General features: G+C 49.6%; 2 protein-coding genes and 1 long non-coding RNA gene across 5 annotated transcripts in view; 1 reads left to right on the top strand and 2 right to left on the bottom strand.

Annotated features, from left to right (window-relative positions):
* LOC114435040 (uncharacterized) overlaps positions 1-18,178 on the bottom strand; it is a 24,708-nt gene extending 6,530 nt beyond the window's left edge. Inside the window, exons 1-4 of one of the 3 annotated variants that reach the window (XM_028404554.1) lie at positions 18,075-18,178; positions 17,169-17,470; positions 15,504-15,919; positions 1,423-1,865 (exon numbers count right to left, since the gene is read on the bottom strand). In XM_028404554.1, coding sequence (XP_028260355.1) covers positions 1,423-1,865; positions 15,504-15,919; positions 17,169-17,235 — 926 coding nt within the window. In that variant the 5' untranslated portion in view covers positions 17,236-17,470; positions 18,075-18,178. Of the gene's footprint in view, positions 1-175; positions 1,866-15,060; positions 15,920-17,168; positions 17,471-18,074 lie in introns of those variants that run through there. The other 2 variants (XM_028404553.1, XM_028404552.1) reach the window with 2 other exon arrangements.
* LOC114435045 (uncharacterized) lies at positions 6,330-9,563 on the bottom strand. Its single transcript, XR_003670530.1, has 3 exons — positions 9,363-9,563; positions 7,018-7,246; positions 6,330-6,893 (listed from the first exon to the last, which is right to left on the bottom strand). It is a non-coding gene; the product is annotated as an uncharacterized LOC114435045 (long non-coding RNA).
* On the top strand, positions 11,698-13,274 carry LOC114435042 (nuclear factor 7, ovary-like). Its single transcript, XM_028404556.1, has one exon. It carries the CDS (start codon positions 11,876-11,878, stop codon positions 13,259-13,261), a length of 1,386 nt encoding a protein of 461 aa, XP_028260357.1. The 5' UTR covers positions 11,698-11,875; the 3' UTR covers positions 13,262-13,274.

The following is an 18,178-nucleotide window of genomic DNA, read 5'->3' as shown; positions in this document are numbered from 1 at the left end:
TGAATTCGGCACTCCTGCCGCTGCCGCTCGCTTGGTCCGTCATCGTACTATTGGACAAAAAGTAGGTCCGCAAAGCATTGTGGGATATTTAAGGCCACGAAGGATGGTAGCGATGCGTCCTCCAAATTCAGGCAAAAGGAGGACGCATTTGGAGGACGCATTTGAAGGACCCTTCGACTTTTGGCGAATTGGGACAGCCTTCGCGCAGCTTTGTGACGTAAGCGGCCTTAAAATGCGCACTCCGAAGGATGCAGACCCTGAAATGGGACACAGCCAGTGATGGATGAAATGAAATGACCACAGAAGAAGACGTGAGAACTGTCCATCAGCCTGCAGGCTGCCCTCTGCTGGTGACCATGGTTACTGAGGAGAAGTTGTCCTGAACCTGTCCACGAGGACCAAAGGACCAAAGCTTTGTGTGTTGGGGTTTCTTTCTCTCCCCATTCACTGTCCATGTTGTTTCAGCACTCGTTTTCTGCAACTCATGTAAAAACTGAAGATCACATGACCACCAGGAGGCGTGCACACTATTTCACTTAAAGGCACATTTCTGAAAGACGGCATAAGGAGACAGAGAGGAAACCTGAGGGACAGTAATGTTAGGACGAACCTCCTGTGATGGTGCTGCAGTAACATCAGCAGGAGCAGCAGGGCCTGAGGAGCCCCTGAAGGCAGCGCGGAGACGTCGTCATGACAACCCAGCCATCTTACACCACCAGGCGACCCGTGTTCAGTCGTTTACACACACGTCACTGCAGACATGTTCACGTGATAAAAGCACGTTCTTAGGACAGCGGTGAAATCGAAAAGAGAAAATGAAGCACTGCATGTTGCTGTGTGCGGCTGAGCAGGTGTGTAGATTTGTAGTTGTGTAGTTGTGTAGTTGTGTGGTTGTCTCAGCAGCTGTTGCCGTGGAGGAACAGGATCTTGTTGAGGTTTTCAGCCTCGATGGAGCTCCTGCGGTCGTTGAAGCGCTCGCCGGCGCTGCTGAAGGCTCTCTCTAGAGGCACCACGGTGGAGACGACGCAGAGCTTCTTCAGAGCCAGTCTGCTCAGTTCCCCGAACCTCTGCTTCCCCGTGTTCCTCCACCAGGCCAGGGGGTTGGAGGTGTGTGCTGTGGGTTTGTAGGCCATGTATTGGTCCAGCACTGCCTGAATCTGGCGTGTAGAGGAAGGCGTGCCGGCAGCCAGCTCTTCAATGATCTTCTGAGTTGCCAGTTTTCTGTTTATGTCTCCCAGCTGGTCTTTGAACCTCGGGTCCAGGAAGGTGAAAGGGGCCAGGTAGTTCTTGTTGACATCACCAAACTGCCTTCTGCATTTGTGAAGTAACTGTTGAGCGATGACGTTCTTCCTCTTACTTTCCTCTTGGAGGGTGCCCATGAGCTTCATCAGTAGAGGCAGCATGACTGAAATGGTCTGGAACCCCTTTGAGTCCATCGCAGATGTTACTTCCTTCAGAGGCTTCAGAGCTGACACCAGCTTCTGGATCCTCTGTGTCTCGTCCTCATTGAGGATTAACTCCATCTTCCCTCTCTTGGTGAGCACAGTCGCCATGAGATTATCCTGAGGAACCAGTTGTTGGAGGACATCCAGCCAAGCAAGCAAGCAGTGCCCAGTGTACAGGACCAGCTGGTACTGAGGCAGATCCCGGCAGACCCGAGAATCCTGGAGCTCCCTCTCAGCTTCGGGGTCATACTTAAAGAACTGGACGATGTTCTGACACTTCCTGAGGACGCCCTGCAGCTCTGCATCCTGCATCAGATCCTTACACACCCCGTTCAGCGTGTCAGCGAAACAGGGCATGTGCATCCATTTTGTTTTAACGTCCTTCAGCTGAGGCATGCCGGCTCTGACCACGCTGTGGACCTTCCCTGTCAGGCAACAGACAGAAAGGAGTCTCTGGGACCCGAAGACCACAACTCGCACGTCAGCACGACGTCCTCCGTTGAAGACAAGGTGTGACGCAGCTCTTCTTTCTTTTTGTTGTAGGCCTCGTGGAGCAGCAAGTGGATCAAGGACATTGGGGGGATCAGCTCAGACGAGTTCAGTTCATTCACAAAACTGAGAAAGTTTTTATCTTCAGTGAGGTCCAGAGGCAGCAGACTGGATACGATCATGCTCAGCAGGCGGACGGCGGTTGTTGGAACGTTCCTGTCCGCTGTGGAATTAAAGAGATTTCATGTTCAGGGGTCTTATTTGTAACTGTTACACACAAACGTGGACGTGGTCTTATGCCCCGGGATTATAAACATGGCCGCGGACGGAACCTAGCAGCAGCTACGCAGCTACGCCCGATGTGGCTTCACCTCTCGATCTGTGCTGCACAGACTCTGGTACCAAGGCCTGGTACAGTGGGCGGAGCCACGTCCTCCATCTTTATATACAGTCTATAGCTGAGAACAGCTGCACCTCTCACGCTGTGCTCAACAATCAGCAGATTAGTGTGAGTCTCTCAGTTTGGGATACAAGCACCAAATGTGGCACAAATGTGCATCACAACCTCCTTTTTTTCAGCAAAGCCCGTTAGCCACGTAAAAAATCAAGATGGTCGCCACGCAAAGTCTGAAGAAAATGATATTAATTCTAGACTCTGAATGCAGCATCGTTTCAGTGATCTTTGGGTCAAAATGAACGTTTTCAACGAGCTAAATCTGATTCTACAAAATGAACATTTATTTAATGGGGAAAAACTGGTGTGACATATTTCTGGGGACACAACTCCGGGCGACTGGTGGGACTGTAGTCCACACTACATCCCAGGCATCGCTCCCAGTCAGCAGGGCTGTGTAGTTCCATTTGGCATTGGACTGGGCCCAGGCGCAGCAAACATGGTAGGAGGAGCGCTTCACATGTGCTGAACCTTTCCTTGGAGGTATAGCAACCTAAGTCCTCTGCTGGCGGGAAGAGTACAGCTGACACTAGAAGAGAACTTATCGTTTGAGACCAGTAAGGTTTTTAGTACCAGGCTGTAAACGTGACGTTTTAACATGGGAGTCTATGGGAAGCGGCTCGCTGCTGGAGCCAGCCCCCAGCGGTCGCGGTGTGAACTACGAGTGTCGACACTTCCTCATGGGGTCAAGGTCTACGGAGCGTCCAGCCAGCTCAGCTTCGCGCGCACTGCGCTGAGGGCGCGTCCGAGAAGAGCGGTGAGCGTGACGTCACAGAGGTGAACAGGTAACACTTGTATCGATCCCCCCCCCCCCCCCCAAACAGAACCGAGCTGTCTGACGCGCGGGTTTTGGTGCTGCTGAGGATGAACTCAGACACGGAGCCTCGCACATGGACGGAGGAGGAACGGGCCGCGGACCTGCGAGAAAAAAACTTCCGCCTCCACAGGGCAAAGAACACACCCAGAGACTGTGTGTGTGTCTGTGTCTGTCTGTCTGTGTGTGTGTCTGTGTGTGTGTGTCTGTGTGTGTCTGTCTGTCTGTGCGTGTGTGTGTCTGTGTGTGTGTGTGTGTCACCTTGGCGCTGCCTCAGCTGCTCTCTTCTCATTGGCTGTCCGAGGTTTCTGTGGTGTCCTCTCGCCATGTTTTTCTGTTTAATGAAGGAAAACCAGTCAGGTACACACTGATGTGTGTGTGTGTAGATCAGCTTCTTTACAGCTGTGTTGCTGAACAGAACCGGAGCTGCCTCTTCCTCCTCCTCCTCCTCAGGCAAATGTGGCTGCACCCTGTCCAGGTGTGATGATCTGATTGGTGATGAACATTTTAGTTTCACTTCACAGAAACTGAAACCGTGAACCGTCTTTCTTTGTTTTGTTTTTCTGGAACAGAAACAGAAATTAAAAGTCTAAATCAATCAATCACTTAACCTTTATTTATAGGCTACAGCACCTTTACAGTCAGAATTGTCTCTAACAAACTCCCTTTAACAGGAAGAAACCTTGAACAGGACCTGGCTCAAAAGGAGAACCTTCCTGCTGACAGTCGGCCGGGAAGAGGAGGAAAAGAAGAGGGAGACAGGACAGAGACGATGAAGGAGAGAGAGAGAGGAAGAAGAGGGAGACAGGACAGAGAGGATGAAGAAGAGAGAGAGAGGAGAAGAAGAGGGAGACAGGACAGAGAGGATGAAGAAGAGAGAGAGGAGAAGAGGGAGACAGGACAGAGAGGATGAAGGAGAGAGAGAGAGGAGAAGAAGAGGGAGACAGGACAGAGAGGATGAAGAAGAGAGAGAGAGGAGAAGAAGAGGGAGACAGGACAGAGAGGATGAAGAAGAGAGAGAGGAGAAGAGGGAGACAGGACAGAGAGGATGAAGGAGAGAGAGAGAGGAGAAGAAGAGGGAGACAGGACAGAGAGGATGAAGAAGAGAGAGAGAGGAAAAGAAGAGGGAGACAGGACAGAGAGGATGAAGGAGAGAGAGAGAGAGAGGAGAAGAGGGAGACAGGACAGAGAGGATGAAGAAGAGAGAGAGAGAGAGGAGAAGAGGGAGACAGGACAGAGAGGATGAAGGAGAGAGGAGAAGAGGGAGACAGCACAGAGAGGATGAAGGAGAGAGAGAGAGAGAGGAGAAGAGGGAGACAGGACAGAGAGGATGAAGAAGAGAGAGAGGAGAAGAGGGAGACAGGACAGAGAGGATGAAGGAGAGAGAGAGAGAGAGGAGAAGAGGGAGACAGGACAGAGAGGATGAAGGAGAGAGAGAGAGGAGAAGAAGAGGGAGACAGGACAGAGGATGAAGGAGAGAGAGAGGAGAAGAAGAGGGACAGGACAGAGAGGATGAAGGAGAGAGAGAGAGGAGAAGAAGAGGGAGACAGGACAGAGAGGATGAAGGAGAGAGAGAGAGAGAGAAGAAGAGGGAGACAGGACAGAGAGGATGAAGGAGAGAGAGAGAGGAGAAGAAGAGGGAGACAGGACAGAGGATGAAGGAGAGAGAGAGGAGAAGAGGGAGACAGGACAGAGAGGATGAAGGAGAGAGAGAGAGGAGAAGAAGAGGGAGACAGGACAGAGAGGATGAAGAAGAGAGAGAGGAGAAGAAGAGGGAGACAGGACAGAGAGGATGAAGGAGAGAGAGAGGAGAAGAAGAGGGAGACAGGACAGAGAGGATGAAGGAGAGAGAGAGAAGAAGAGGGAGACAGGACAGAGAGGATGAAGGAGAGAGAGAGAGGAGAAGAAGAGGGAGACAGGACAGAGAGGATGAAGAAGAGAGAGAGGAGAAGAAGAGGGAGGACAGGACAGAGAGGATGAAGAGAGAGAGAGAGGAGAGAGGGAGACAGGACAGAGAGGATGAAGGAGAGAGAGAGAGGAGAAGAAGAGGGAGACAGGACAGAGAGGATGAAGGAGAGAGAGAGAGAGAGAAGAAGAGGGAGACAGGACAGAGAGGATGAAGGAGAGAGAGAGAAGAAGAGGGAGACAGGACAGAGAGGATGAAGGAGAGAGAGAGGAGAAGAAGAGGGAGACAGGACAGAGAGGATGAAGGAGAGAGAGAGAGGAGAGAAGAAGAGGGAGACAGGACAGAGAGGATGAAGGAGAGAGAGAGAGGAACAAACATGCAGCAAACATAATGGGAGAGAGAGAGAGAGACAAAACTATGAGGAGGACACAGAGACATGAAATGCTCACAACATTAAAAACAAATAAATGTTCCATAAAAGAATATGTCAATAATTCACACACAGCTTTACCAAATGATCCAGAAACAAGACGTCTGAGAAAGTTCAGGGCGGCTCGGATGATGAGGTCACAGACACACATCTACCTGACTCCCCACAGAGATTCATAAACAGCCACAGACAGGGTGCAGTGGCCAGAGTCCACCAGCAGGTGCCACTCTGTGACCGTTTGAAGCCCCCACTGGTTCCTCTGTCTCCTTTAAGCATCTGTTTATGCTGGTTACCATGACGACAAAGGTCCTGATTGAGATGTGTTAATCCTCACTCACATACAGCATGTCATGTATCTGTGGAGGCAGCGGAGGCCATGAGGGCGGTGCTGAGGGTCTCTGGTGATGTAGGTGGCTCTGCTCTGACAGATGAGGCTGCAGGTCAGGGTGCTGAGGAGGTGGAGCTCCTGGTGGGCTCTGTGGAGGCAGCTGGTGTAGTGCTCTCACTACAGGACCCCTTAATGCTGTCTGGAACTGGATTCTGGTGACATCACAAACTCCCATAATTCCATCTGTCAGGCTCCAGGCTCTGAGCTGTGGTGGACCAGGTTTGGTTCTGACCAATCAGAGTCCAGTCAGGAAGTGCTGTCAGTTCTGTCCAATCAGAGTCCAGTCAGGAAGTGCTGTCAGTTCTGTCCAATCAGAGTCCAGTCAGGAAGTGCTGTCAGTTCTGTCCAATCAGAGTCCAGTCAGGAAGTGCTGTCAGTTCTGTCCAATCAGAGTCCAGTCAGGAAGTGCTGTCAGTTCTGTGTCTGTTGCTTCATGAAGACTTTTCTGCTTTGATCAGTTTGTTTCAGTCAAAGTGACGTCATGCTCATATGATGACTGACAGGTGGTTTATCCAATCAGCTGCAGTGTTAGTCTGAAAGTGTGTCAGGGTCTGAGTTCACAGTCTGAGCTGCAGCCTGAACAGGACGACCTGCAGGCGCCTGATTGGTCCGATCATCCGGGCGCTCGGTGAGGTAAACACCTCTGACAGGCCGTGCACACAGCAGCCAATCACAGCCCAGCTCTCAGTCACTTTGATCAGTCATGTGACACCTGCAGTAGGAGGAGGGGGCGGAGCTTCCTGTCAGACTTTAAGATGATTAATTCAATTTCAAAGACGTTTCTGTGTCTCACACTGAACGAGCCAACAGAGAGGAAGCGGCTTCCAGTCTGTGACTGCAGGTTATTGATCAGTGATCAGTGACAGGATCCGTCATCAGCTGTTTCATCAGGGACCACCAATCAGCCGCTGATCACTGAACAGATGTGTGAGAGGCCTTCAGACTGACTCTTTTGACTGACTCTTCACTGTAAACAATGGAAGGTTAAAATACCTTTGTGAACATTCTGACAAAAACAAAACACTTTCATCCAAACTTCAAAATCAATTGATCCGATTTGATGTTAAATGATAAGTTTAACAATAACAGACCTGCTCCTGTTCATGGCTGAAGTGGCGTCTGCGGTGTGTGATGGAGGCGGGACGTCCGGGCGCTCCCCGCTCAGAGACACAGACGCTGCGAGCTGACCTCATAATGAGATCATGATGACAACATGGCTGAAGTGTGGCGAGGGCTGCAGCACCGCCGCCTCCTTCTGTGTTTGAGCCGTTTGTGTGATGATCCTCACTGTGTGTGTTTGTGCTGCAGCTCTGATGTAATCTGATTACAAAAAGTGGTTTTGTAAAGTCCAATTGATAAACCTTTTTGTTCATTAATAATTTAAATTGATTCTTGTCTTTTTAAACTGTTTAATGTTCTGTATCAACATCTTTCAGTTTAACCAAATAATATAAAACATATACAGGATGTGTAACAACAGTATGAACACACACACAGGAACTATGTGATGGAGCCATTAATCACACACCATGCCGCTGATGTTTTGGGTTTGAGGTATTTTTCCATGTCAGCTGTTCCGGCTGCTGTGTGTCATCAGGTTGACCTTAAGAAACGTCCGAGGCGTCTTTAGTGTCAGTTGAACTTTATTGTTTGGTGACTTTATCAAACACAGACTCAGACTCTTCTCAACATTTTCTCGCTGAAATCTTCTTTAAAGTAAAATTCACTAACTGCGTCTGGAGGTTTTATTTGTCCTGCTCATGCAGCGCAGGCAAAGAAACGAGGCCCGATGACCTCCGACCCCTCGTCGGCTCTCAGCCAATCAGATAAATGCATTCTTTACAACAGGACTTTATAAGCATCCAATATGAAAATATACAAAAACAGATTTTTTTGTCTTTTGAAGAATACGCAGACGTAGAAAAACAGCAGGGAGGTCTCACTCCCACTCACAAAACCAGGACGTTTTTTTCCTTCCGTCTTTTCTCACGCCACGAAAAAACTGAACCCAGAAGGAGATGAAGAAAACCCACCGAACATTACTCGCCAACAGAACCAGAACGCACGGGACTACAGGGACCAGAATGCATTGTGATGCAGGCAGGAACAGAATGGAAGAAAACAACAACAACAGCAACAACAACAACAAACATCAGACTGGCTCCGTCACAGCTCTGCCCATCAATTCAGGCTTCGAACGAATCTCAACAGAAAAATGGCACAAACATGGAACAATGTTCGCTTCCACGGGAGTCCGAGTGCTACATCGTCCGTCTGTCCTCCATCACAGTGCGTTACATATATACTGCATTACCCAGCATGCCCCTGCCTGTCCACTCACAAGGACACACTCGCCCTCCACATGATGGAGGGATGAATGAGGAGATGAGGAGAACGTAAAACGGTGCGGGGCTGGATGAAGAGCTTCACCTCGACCACACGGTGTCGCTGTTTGACAGTCTTTAAAAATTCAGCACCAGCGGGGAAAAGGCCATTTCTGATTGGTTCATGTGTGGTTTGCGCAGAACATTCGTTTTAATTTTACAACAAACAAAAAGACTCCTCCCCTCCGTGACCCCCCTCCACTGGACTCAGGAACACACTCCTTCTCCTCCTTCTTCTCACCTACAAGGCTCTTCATGGACTAGCTCCATGATCTCTGCAGGACCTGATAGAACCGTATGTACACCGCCTCCACCTTTAGACCTGAAGACACCGCCTCCACCTTTAGACCTGAAGACACCGCCTCCACCTTAAGACCTGAAGACACCACCTCCACCTTAAGACCTGAAGACACCACCTCCACCTTTAGACCTGAAGACACCGCCTCCACCTTAAGACCTGAAGACACCACCTCCACCTTAAGACCTGAAGACGCCACCTCCACCTTAACACCTGAAGACACCGCCTCCACCTTTAGACCTGAAGACACCGCCTCCACCTTAAGACCTGAAGACACCACCTCCACCTTAAGACCTGAAGACGCCACCTCCACCTTAACACCTGAAGACACCGCCTCCACCTTTAGACCTGAAGACACCACCTCCACCTTTAGACCTGAAGACACCGCCTCCACCTTAAGACCTGAAGACACCGCCTCCACCTTAAGACCTGAAGACACCACCTCCACCTTCAGACCTGAAGACACCTCCACCTTAAGACCTGAAGACACCGCCTCCACCTTAAGACCTGAAGACACCACCTCCACCCTCAGACCAGACTGAGACCTGTGTGTTCAGTGAGGTGTAGTTAGCTTCAGACACAGGGCTGACAGCTACAGCTACAGCAGAACAGGCTCAGTCTTTAAACTTCATCACAGCTGCTGCACGCTGCCCGGAACACAAACATGATCCACCGAGCAGTTCCTCCACCTCCTCCACCTCCTCCTCCTCCACCATCTATACCCCGTCACGTTAGCATTTAGCATTTAACACACCTGTGGCTGCTGAGCGGGGCTAACCTTCGTCCGTGTTCCTTCTTCATACCTCCAATCTGGTTTAGCAGCAGCTGTCTGTTGTTGTGGTCACCTCCACTCTCCTCCTCGGAGCCGCTAAGGTGCGTGTATAATTAGTAACACCACGGAACACTAGACCAGCGCTCATTAGTTCCGCCTGCGGAACCACTAAAGGCAGGAAGGCGGAACCAAAACCACAGCAACAAGCAGGGCAGTTCACAGGGCGGCCACAGGTGTCGCTGTTCACGGTTTTTTTCTTTAAATAATAATAATAATAATAATAATAATAATAATAATAATAAAAGTCTCCCATTATTCTCCCTGTAAAATGTAAACATGTATTCTGCAGATATGTTCGTTGATTATAAATGTTTTAAATTGGGTGAAAATAAATCAGTTTGATTGGAGAGTTAAAGTCAAACGTTACAAAATAAAGTTTCAGTCAGTGTAGTTTTCTTTATTTTATTTTGACAAGTCATCAGGGGACGGAGTTACAACAATAAAAGCACCAAAAGTTCCTTTAACATGAAGAAACTGGATCTGGTTACTGAGCCTTCTGCTGACGTGCAGAAACTGTTAAACACACCAATAATCAATCATCAATAATCACTGATCCATGTGAATATCACATGAACTGGTCTGCAGTGTTTGAAGGACTGTTCTGCTCCTGTCAGTCACACAGGAAACAACATGACATCACTTCCTGTCACGATAAAGCTGAAAAACATCCAGGTGGTGTGACCCCGCCTCCCTCTGCTCTGCTGTGTGTGTGTGTCTGTGTGTGTGTGTCTGTGTGTTCATTTCATATCATATTTTTCATATTGATATTGATATTTTCATATCATATAAAAAAAATTTTTGTGCTGTTAATGTTAAAGTTAAATTTAAGTTTCAAATCATGAAATTCTCAAACTGTAAAATCAATCAAATCAGATCAGATCAATCTCTGCTGAACTGATCCAGATCAGCTGATGAAACAAACACTCACCTTCACTGAGGCTTCTCTCATACGGAGCCACTCTGTGTTTCATCCTGGAGGCTGAATCACTGACACACACACACACACACACACACACACACACACACACACACACACCGTCAGTATAGTACAGCAGCAGTGTGTGACCAGATAAACCTATCGATACATTCTTAATCGATATATCTCAGTGTAACCGTGCTGGCCTCTCACCTGTAGCAGCTGCTGACCTGCGGGAGGCTCCGGTGCATCGTCGGGTCCGGCTCAGCGGTTCCTGGGCAGCAGGCAGGCCGGTGTGCGGGTTCAGGGTCCGTCTGACAACTCCGCGTCCCGCCGCCTCTTTTATAGCGACCCGCGTGCCTCCGCGGGGGTCGTGACGCTTGGTTTCCATGGAGACCCCGGTGATAATAATGGCAGAGACATTAGACTCATTAGACTCAGGGTCCCAGGAAGCAGCACCCCAGGGACCTCCAGACTCCCTCCCCCCGCTGCAGGGAGTCGTGGTTTCCGGACTCCTCCTCCGTCACGACCCGGAGCTGCAGAGCTCAGAGCGTCGTGTCCCTCCACCTCCACCTCCACCTCCTCCACCAGCCTTAATAACACACAGAAACATCCTCCATTATTTACTTAAAGTTAGCTACTTAAAATGTTTCAAACATGGCGCTGGTTTGTTGTCACCGTGGATCAAGTTCCTGAATAAATACATGTTTCAATTCAACTTTATTTATAAAGCGTCATTTACAATCAGAGGTGGAGCCTCACAGACACCCAGAGTCTGACCCCCCAACAAGCACATGAAGGCAGACAGTGGCTGCAACAAGTCCCTTTAAAAAGAAGAACCCTCGAGTAGGACCCGGATCATGAGGGGGACCCGGGTCCAGGTGCTTGCTGGGAGTCTGGCTCTGTTAAACAGATGAAGTGAAAGAATTCATGTGAACACACACAGAGGCAGAAAGTCTGCAGGGACACACAGTTTATAACCAGCACTGTGACACTGGTCCTGATAGAGACCTTCAGTTTGGTCGAGCCGGCTCACTCCAACAAATCCCTGTCTGTCCAACATGCTTCATGTTGTCCCAAAGACCAACAGAGCTGGATCAGAACTCTCAGCATGTTGTCAGTGTGAGGCGTGCTGCATTCATGACATGACACCACCAACCAGGAATTCAACCAAACCCACACCTGCAGGTAGAAACATGACGTCTGATCCTGATCCTCTGACAGAGCCCCGCCCCTCCAGCTGACACACCTGAGACAAACCAGGAAGCAGGAAGTTACTCTGCGTCACAGAGGAGAGACGAAGACACACTGAGACACAGACGACGAGACGTTAAAAGCATCTGCAGCAGCAGGACAGGAGGGACCTCTGGGAACTCTGGATCACTGACACTGGAAGCTGCTGTCTGACCTGAGCAGAGTTTGATGAGGACAAAGTGAAAGTGAAAGGAACTTTCTGAAGGAGAATAACACAGAGACTGACTTCCTGTTTGCTGCTCTGCTGCTGTGAGAAACAGAAGAAATGTCTTCCAGCCCAAAGGACGATCTCTGCTGTCCCATCTGTCAGGACGTCTTCAGACTTCCTGTCATTCTGTCATGTAGCCACAGCTTCTGTAAAGACTGTCTGCAGAGCTGGTGGAGGGACAAACCAACACACCCGTGTCCAGTCTGTAAGAGGAGATCTTCAAAAGACCTTCCTCCTGTAAACTTAGCCCTGAAGAACCTGTGTGAGAGCTTCTTACAGCAGAGAGGTCAGAGAGCTTCAGAGGCTCTCTGCAGTCTGCACTCTGAGAAACTCAGACTCTTCTGTCTGGACCATCAGCAGCCAGTGTGTGTCGTCTGCAGAGATTCAGAAAGACACTCCCAGCACAGATTCAGACCCATGGATGAAGCTGCAGCACAACACAGGAAGCAGCTGGAGGAAGCTCTGCAGCCCTTAAAGGAGAAGTTAAAGGTTTGTGGAGAAGTTCAAGTGAAGTTTGATCAAGCAGCAGAACACATTAAGGTCCAGGCCCGACACACAGAGAGGCAGATTAAGGAGCAGTTTGAGAAGCTGCACCAGTTTCTAGCAGAGGAAGAGGAGGCCAGGATGGCTGCACTGAGGGAGGAAGAGGAGCAGAAGAGTGGGCTGATGAGGAAGAAGATGGAGGCTCTGAGCAGAGAGATGGCAGCTCTTTCAGACACAGTCAGAGCCACAGAGGAGGAGCTGAGAGCTGCAGACGTCTCATTCCTGCACAACTACAAGGCTGCAGTGGAAAGAGTCCAGCGCTGCCCCCTGCTGGATGATCCACAGCTGCCCTCAGGAGCTCTGATAGACCAGGCCAAACACCTGGGCAACCTGGCCTTCAACATCTGGAACAAGATGAAGGACATGGTCTCCTACAGTCCTCTGGTTCTGGACCCAAACACTGCTGGTCCAGAACTCATCCTGTCTGAAGATCTGACCAGCGTGAGACGAGGACGAAGACAGAAGCTTCCTGATAATCCAGAGAGGGTTGATAGATCCTGCTCAGTCCTGAGCTCTGAGGGCTTTAACTCAGGGACTCACAGCTGGGAGGTCCATGTTGGAGACAGTACAGACTGGGGACTGGGTGTGTTTGCAGAGTCTGCACAGAGGAAGAGAGTCATACTGTCTGGATCGTGGGGAATATGGTTCCATGAAGGTAAATACAGAGCACAGTCACCACCAGCTGCAGTCACTTACCTCTCAGTCCAGAAGAAGGTCCAGAGGATCAGAGTGAATCTGGACTGGAACAGAGGAAAGCTGTCGTTCTCTGATGCTGATACTAACACACACATACACACCTTCACACACACTTTCACTGAGAGGCTGTTTGCATATATTACTAACTGGTCTGGTTCTCTGAAGATTTTACCAGCGAAAGTCTCTGTGAGTGTAGATCAATGATGAAGATGATGTGATGAAGATGATGATGATGTGATGATTGTTTAAAATGTTTGTCGTTGAACCTGCAGTAAAGAATCAGCTGTTAATGTTCAAATCAATAAAAATGATGATGATGACCTTCATCTGTCGTCTGTTTATGTTCTCACCATGTGACTCTGACTCACGGCTGCAGTGAGCAGCTCCATGTTTCACTTTCTGTCATCTGAGTGTGTCTGTTCCTACCAGCAGAGGTCAGGAGGAGACGACACACACAGATATAAAGAATCCAAACATGAGACGTGTGCTCCTCTACAAGACACACAGAGAACCACTGCAGAACCACGGCCGAGCTTCACATCATCCATCACACAGATTTACTGCTGTTCTTAACTCGTCACATAAACACACTGTAAACAGCTGCCTTTGTGTTTCCAGTGTGTTTACATCATATTTTGTGTATTAGTTTTTCATTATTTGAATGTTGTGTATTTTTCAGTGTCATGTCCTCAGATCCACTTCAAAGACACTTTGTAAAATATTAAAAAACAATAAACAAATGAATTGATCGATGTGTTTGTGTTTATTTGAAACCTTTAAAAACACACTGAACACAAAGAAACACTGCAGACAACAACACAGAAACACACACTGCTGAGTTACAAAGTGCTGACAGTGATGGATGAAATGAAACGACCACAGAAGAAGACGTGAGAACTGTCCATCAGCCTGCAGGCTGCCCTCTGCTGGTGACCATGGTTACTGCTGCAGTCTGAGGAGAAGTTGTCCTGAACCTGTCCACGAGGACCAAAGGACCAAAGCTTTGTGTGTTGGGGTTTCTTTCTCTCCCCATTCACTGTCCATGTTGTTTCAGCACTCGTTTTCTGCAACTCATGTAAAAACTGAAGATCACATGACCACCAGGAGGCGTGCGCACTATTTCACTTAAAGGCACATTTCTGAAAGACGGCATACGGAGACAGAGAGGAAACCTGAGGGACAGTAATGTTAGGACGAACCTCCTGTGATGGTGCTGCAGTAACATCAGCAGGAGCAGCAGGGCCTGAGGAGCCCCTGAAGGCAGCGCGGAGACGTCGTCATGACAACCCAGCCATCTTACACCACCAGGCGACCCGTGTTCAGTCGTTTACACACACGTCACTGCAGACATGTTCACGTGATAAAAGCACGTTCTTAGGACAGCGGTGAAATCGAAAAGAGAAAATGAAGCACTGCATGTTGCTGTGTGCGGCTGAGCAGGTGTGTAGATTTGTAGTTGTGTGGTTGTGTGGTTGTCTCAGCAGCTGTTGCCGTGGAGGAACAGGATCTTGTTGAGGTTTTCGGCCTCGATGGAGCTCCTGCGGTCGTTGAAGCGCTCGCCGGCGCTGCTGAAGGCTCTCTCTAGAGGCACCACGGTGGAGACGACGCAGAGCTTCTTCAGAGCCAGTCTGCTCAGTTCCCCGAACCTCTGCTTCCCCGTGTTCCTCCACCAGGCCAGGGGGTTGGAGGTGTGTGCCGTGGGTTTGTAGGCCATGTATTGGTCCAGCACTGCCTGAATCCGGCGTGTAGAGGAAGGCGCGCTGGCGGCCAGCTCTTTAATGATCTTCTGAGTTGCCAGTTTTCTGTTTATGTCTCCCAGCTGGTCTTTGAACCTCGGGTCCAGGAAGGTGAAAGGGGCCAGGTAGTTCTTGTTGACATCACCAAACTGCCTTCTGCATTTGTGAAGTAACTGTTGAGCGATGACGTTCTTCCTCTTACTTTCCTCTTGGAGGGTGCCCATGAGCTTCATCAGTAGAGGCAGCATGACTGAAATGGTCTGGAACCCCTTTGAGTCCATCGCAGATGTTACTTCCTTCAGAGGCTTCAGAGCCGACACCAGCTTCTGGATCCTCTGTGTCTCGTCCTCATTGAGGATTAACTCCATCTTCCCTCTCTTGGTGAGCACAGTCGCCATGAGATTATCCTGAGGAACCAGTTGTTGGAGGACATCCAGCCAAGCAAGCAAGCAGTGCCCAGTGTACAGGACCAGCTGGTACTGAGGCAGATCCCGGCAGACCCGAGAATCCTGGAGCTCCCTCTCAGCTTCGGGGTCATACTTAAAGAACTGGACGATGTTCTGACACTTCCTGAGGACGCCCTGCAGCTCTGCATCCTGCATCAGATCCTTACACACCCCGTTCAGCGTGTCAGCGAAACAGGGCATGTGCATCCATTTTGTTTTAACGTCCTTCAGCTGAGGCATGCCGGCTCTGACCACGCTGTGGACCTTCCCTGTCAGGCTCCACGCCTCCATGATGGCACTGAGCTGAGTCTGGATGTTGGCCGCAGACTCGTCTCCAAACAGGCTGGTGGTTTTCAGCATGAAGGACTTCAGTTTCCCAAATCTGTCCACAAGGTGACAGGCAACAGACAGAAAGGAGTCTCCGGGACCCGAAGACCACAACTCGCACGTCAGCACGACGTCCTCCGTTGAAGACAAGGTGTGACGCAGCTCTTCTTTCTTTTTGTTGTAGGCCTCGTGGAGCAGCAAGTGGATCAAGGACATTGGGGGGATCAGCTCAGACGAGTTCAGTTCATTCACAAAACTGAGAAAGTTTTTATCTTCAGTGAGGTCCAGAGGCAGCACACTGGATACGATCATGCTCAGCAGGCGGACGGCGGTTGTTGGAACGTTCCTGTCCGCTGTGGAATTAAAGAGATTTCATGTTCAGGGGTCTTATTTGTAACTGTTACACACAAACGTGGACGTGGTCTTATGCCCCGGGATTATAAACATGGCCGCGGACGGAACCTAGCAGCAGCTACGCAGCTACGCCCGATGTGGCTTCACCTCTCGATCTGTGCTGCACAGACTCTGGTACCAAGGCCTGGTACAGTGGGCGGAGCCACGTCCTCCATCTTTATATACAGTCTATAGCTGAGAACAGCTGCACCTCTCACGCTGTGCTCAACAATCAGCAGATTAGTGTGAGTCTCTCAGTTTGGGATACAAGCACCAAATGTGGCACAAATGTGCATCAGAACCTCCTTTTTTTCAGCAAAGCCCGTTAGCCACGTAAAAAATCAAGATGGTCGCCACGCAAAGTCTGAAGAAAATGATATTAATTCTAGACTCTGAATGCAGCATCGTTTCAGTGATCTTTGGGTCAAAATGAACGTTTTCAACGAGCTAAATCTGATTCTACAAAATGAACATTTATTTAATGGGGAAAAACTGGTGTGACATATTTCTGGGGACACAACTCCGGGCGACTGGTGGGACTGTAGTCCACACTACATCCCAGGCATCGCTCCCAGTCAGCAGGGCTGTGTAGTTCCATTTGGCATTGGACTGGGCCCAGGCGCAGCAAACATGGTAGGAGGAGCGCTTCACATGTGCTGAACCTTTCCTTGGAGGTATAGCAACCTAAGTCCTCTGCTGGCGGGAAGAGTACAGCTGACACTAGAAGAGAACTTATCGTTTGAGACCAGTATGGTTTTTAGTACCAGGCTGTAAAGTTTTAACATGGGAGTCTATGGGAAGCGGCTCGCTGCTGGAGCCAGCCCCCAGCGGTCGCGGTGTGAACTACGAGTGTCGACACTTCCTCATGGGGTCAAGGTCTACGGAGCGTCCAGCCAGCTCAGCTTCGCGCGCACTGCGCTGAGGGCGCGTCCGAGAAGAGCGGTGAGCGTGACGTCACAGAGGTGAACAGGTAACACTTGTATCGATCCCCCCCCCCCCCCCCCAAACAGAACCGAGCTGTCTGACGCGCGGGTTTTGGTGCTGCTGAGGATGAACTCAGACACGGAGCCTCGCACATGGACGGAGGAGGAACGGGCCGCGGACCTGCGAGAAAAAAACTTCCGCCTCCACAGGGCAAGGAACACACCCAGAGACTGTGTGTGTGTCTGTGTGTGTCTGTGTGTGTGTGTGTCTGTGTGTGTGTGTCACCTTGGCGCTGCCTCAGCTGCTCTCTTCTCATTGGCTGTCCGAGGTTTCTGTGGTGTCCTCTCGCCATGTTTTTCTGTTTAATGAAGGAAAACCAGTCAGGTACACACTGATGTGTGTGTGTGTAGATCAGCTTCTTTACAGCTGTGTTGCTGAACAGAACCGGAGCTGCCTCTTCCTCCTCCTCCTCCTCAGGCAAATGTGGCTGCACCCTGTCCAGGTGTGATGATCTGATTGGTGATGAACATTTTAGTTTCACTTCACAGAAACTGAAACCGTGAACCGTCTTTCTTTGTTTTGTTTTTCTGGAACAGAAACAGAAATTAAAAGTCTAAATCAATCAATCACTTAACCTTTATTTATAGGCTACAGCACCTTTACAGTCAGAATTGTCTCTAACAAACTCCCTTTAACAGGAAGAAACCTTGAACAGGACCTGGCTCAAAAGGAGAACCTTCCTGCTGACAATCGGCCGGGAAGAGGAGGAAAAGAAGAGGGAGACAGGACAGAGACGATGAAGGAGAGAGAGAGAGGAGAAGAAGAGGGAGACAGGACAGAGAGGATGAAGGAGAGAGAGAGGAGAAGAAGAGGGAGACAGGACAGAGAGGATGAAGGAGAGAGAGAGGAGAAGAGGGAGACAGGACAGAGAGGATGAAGGAGAGAGAGAGAGGAGAAGAAGAGGGAGACAGGACAGAGAGGATGAAGGAGAGAGAGAGGAGAAGAAGAGGGAGACAGGACAGAGAGGATGAAGGAGAGAGAGAGAGAGGAACAAACATGCAGCAAACATAATGGGAGAGAGAGAGAGAGACAAAACTATGAGGAGGACACAGAGACATGAAATGCTCACAACATTAAAAACAAATAAATGTTCCATAAAAGAATATGTCAATAATTCACACACAGCTTTACCAAATGATCCAGAAACAAGACGTCTGAGAAAGTTCAGGGCGGCTCGGATGATGAGGTCACAGACACACATCTACCTGACTCCCCACAGAGATTCATAAACAGCT

Source organism: Parambassis ranga, chromosome 4 (assembly GCF_900634625.1).
Source record: "Parambassis ranga chromosome 4, fParRan2.1, whole genome shotgun sequence".
NCBI classification, from domain to species: Eukaryota; Metazoa; Chordata; class Actinopteri; family Ambassidae; genus Parambassis; species Parambassis ranga.
This window is presented reverse-complemented; position numbering and strand designations above follow the sequence as displayed.

Excerpts from the sequence above, each read along its gene's own strand:
- LOC114435042 (XM_028404556.1), top strand. The coding sequence starts at position 11,876 with ATGTCTTCCAGCCCAAAGGACGATCTCTGCTGTCCCATCTGTCAGGAC.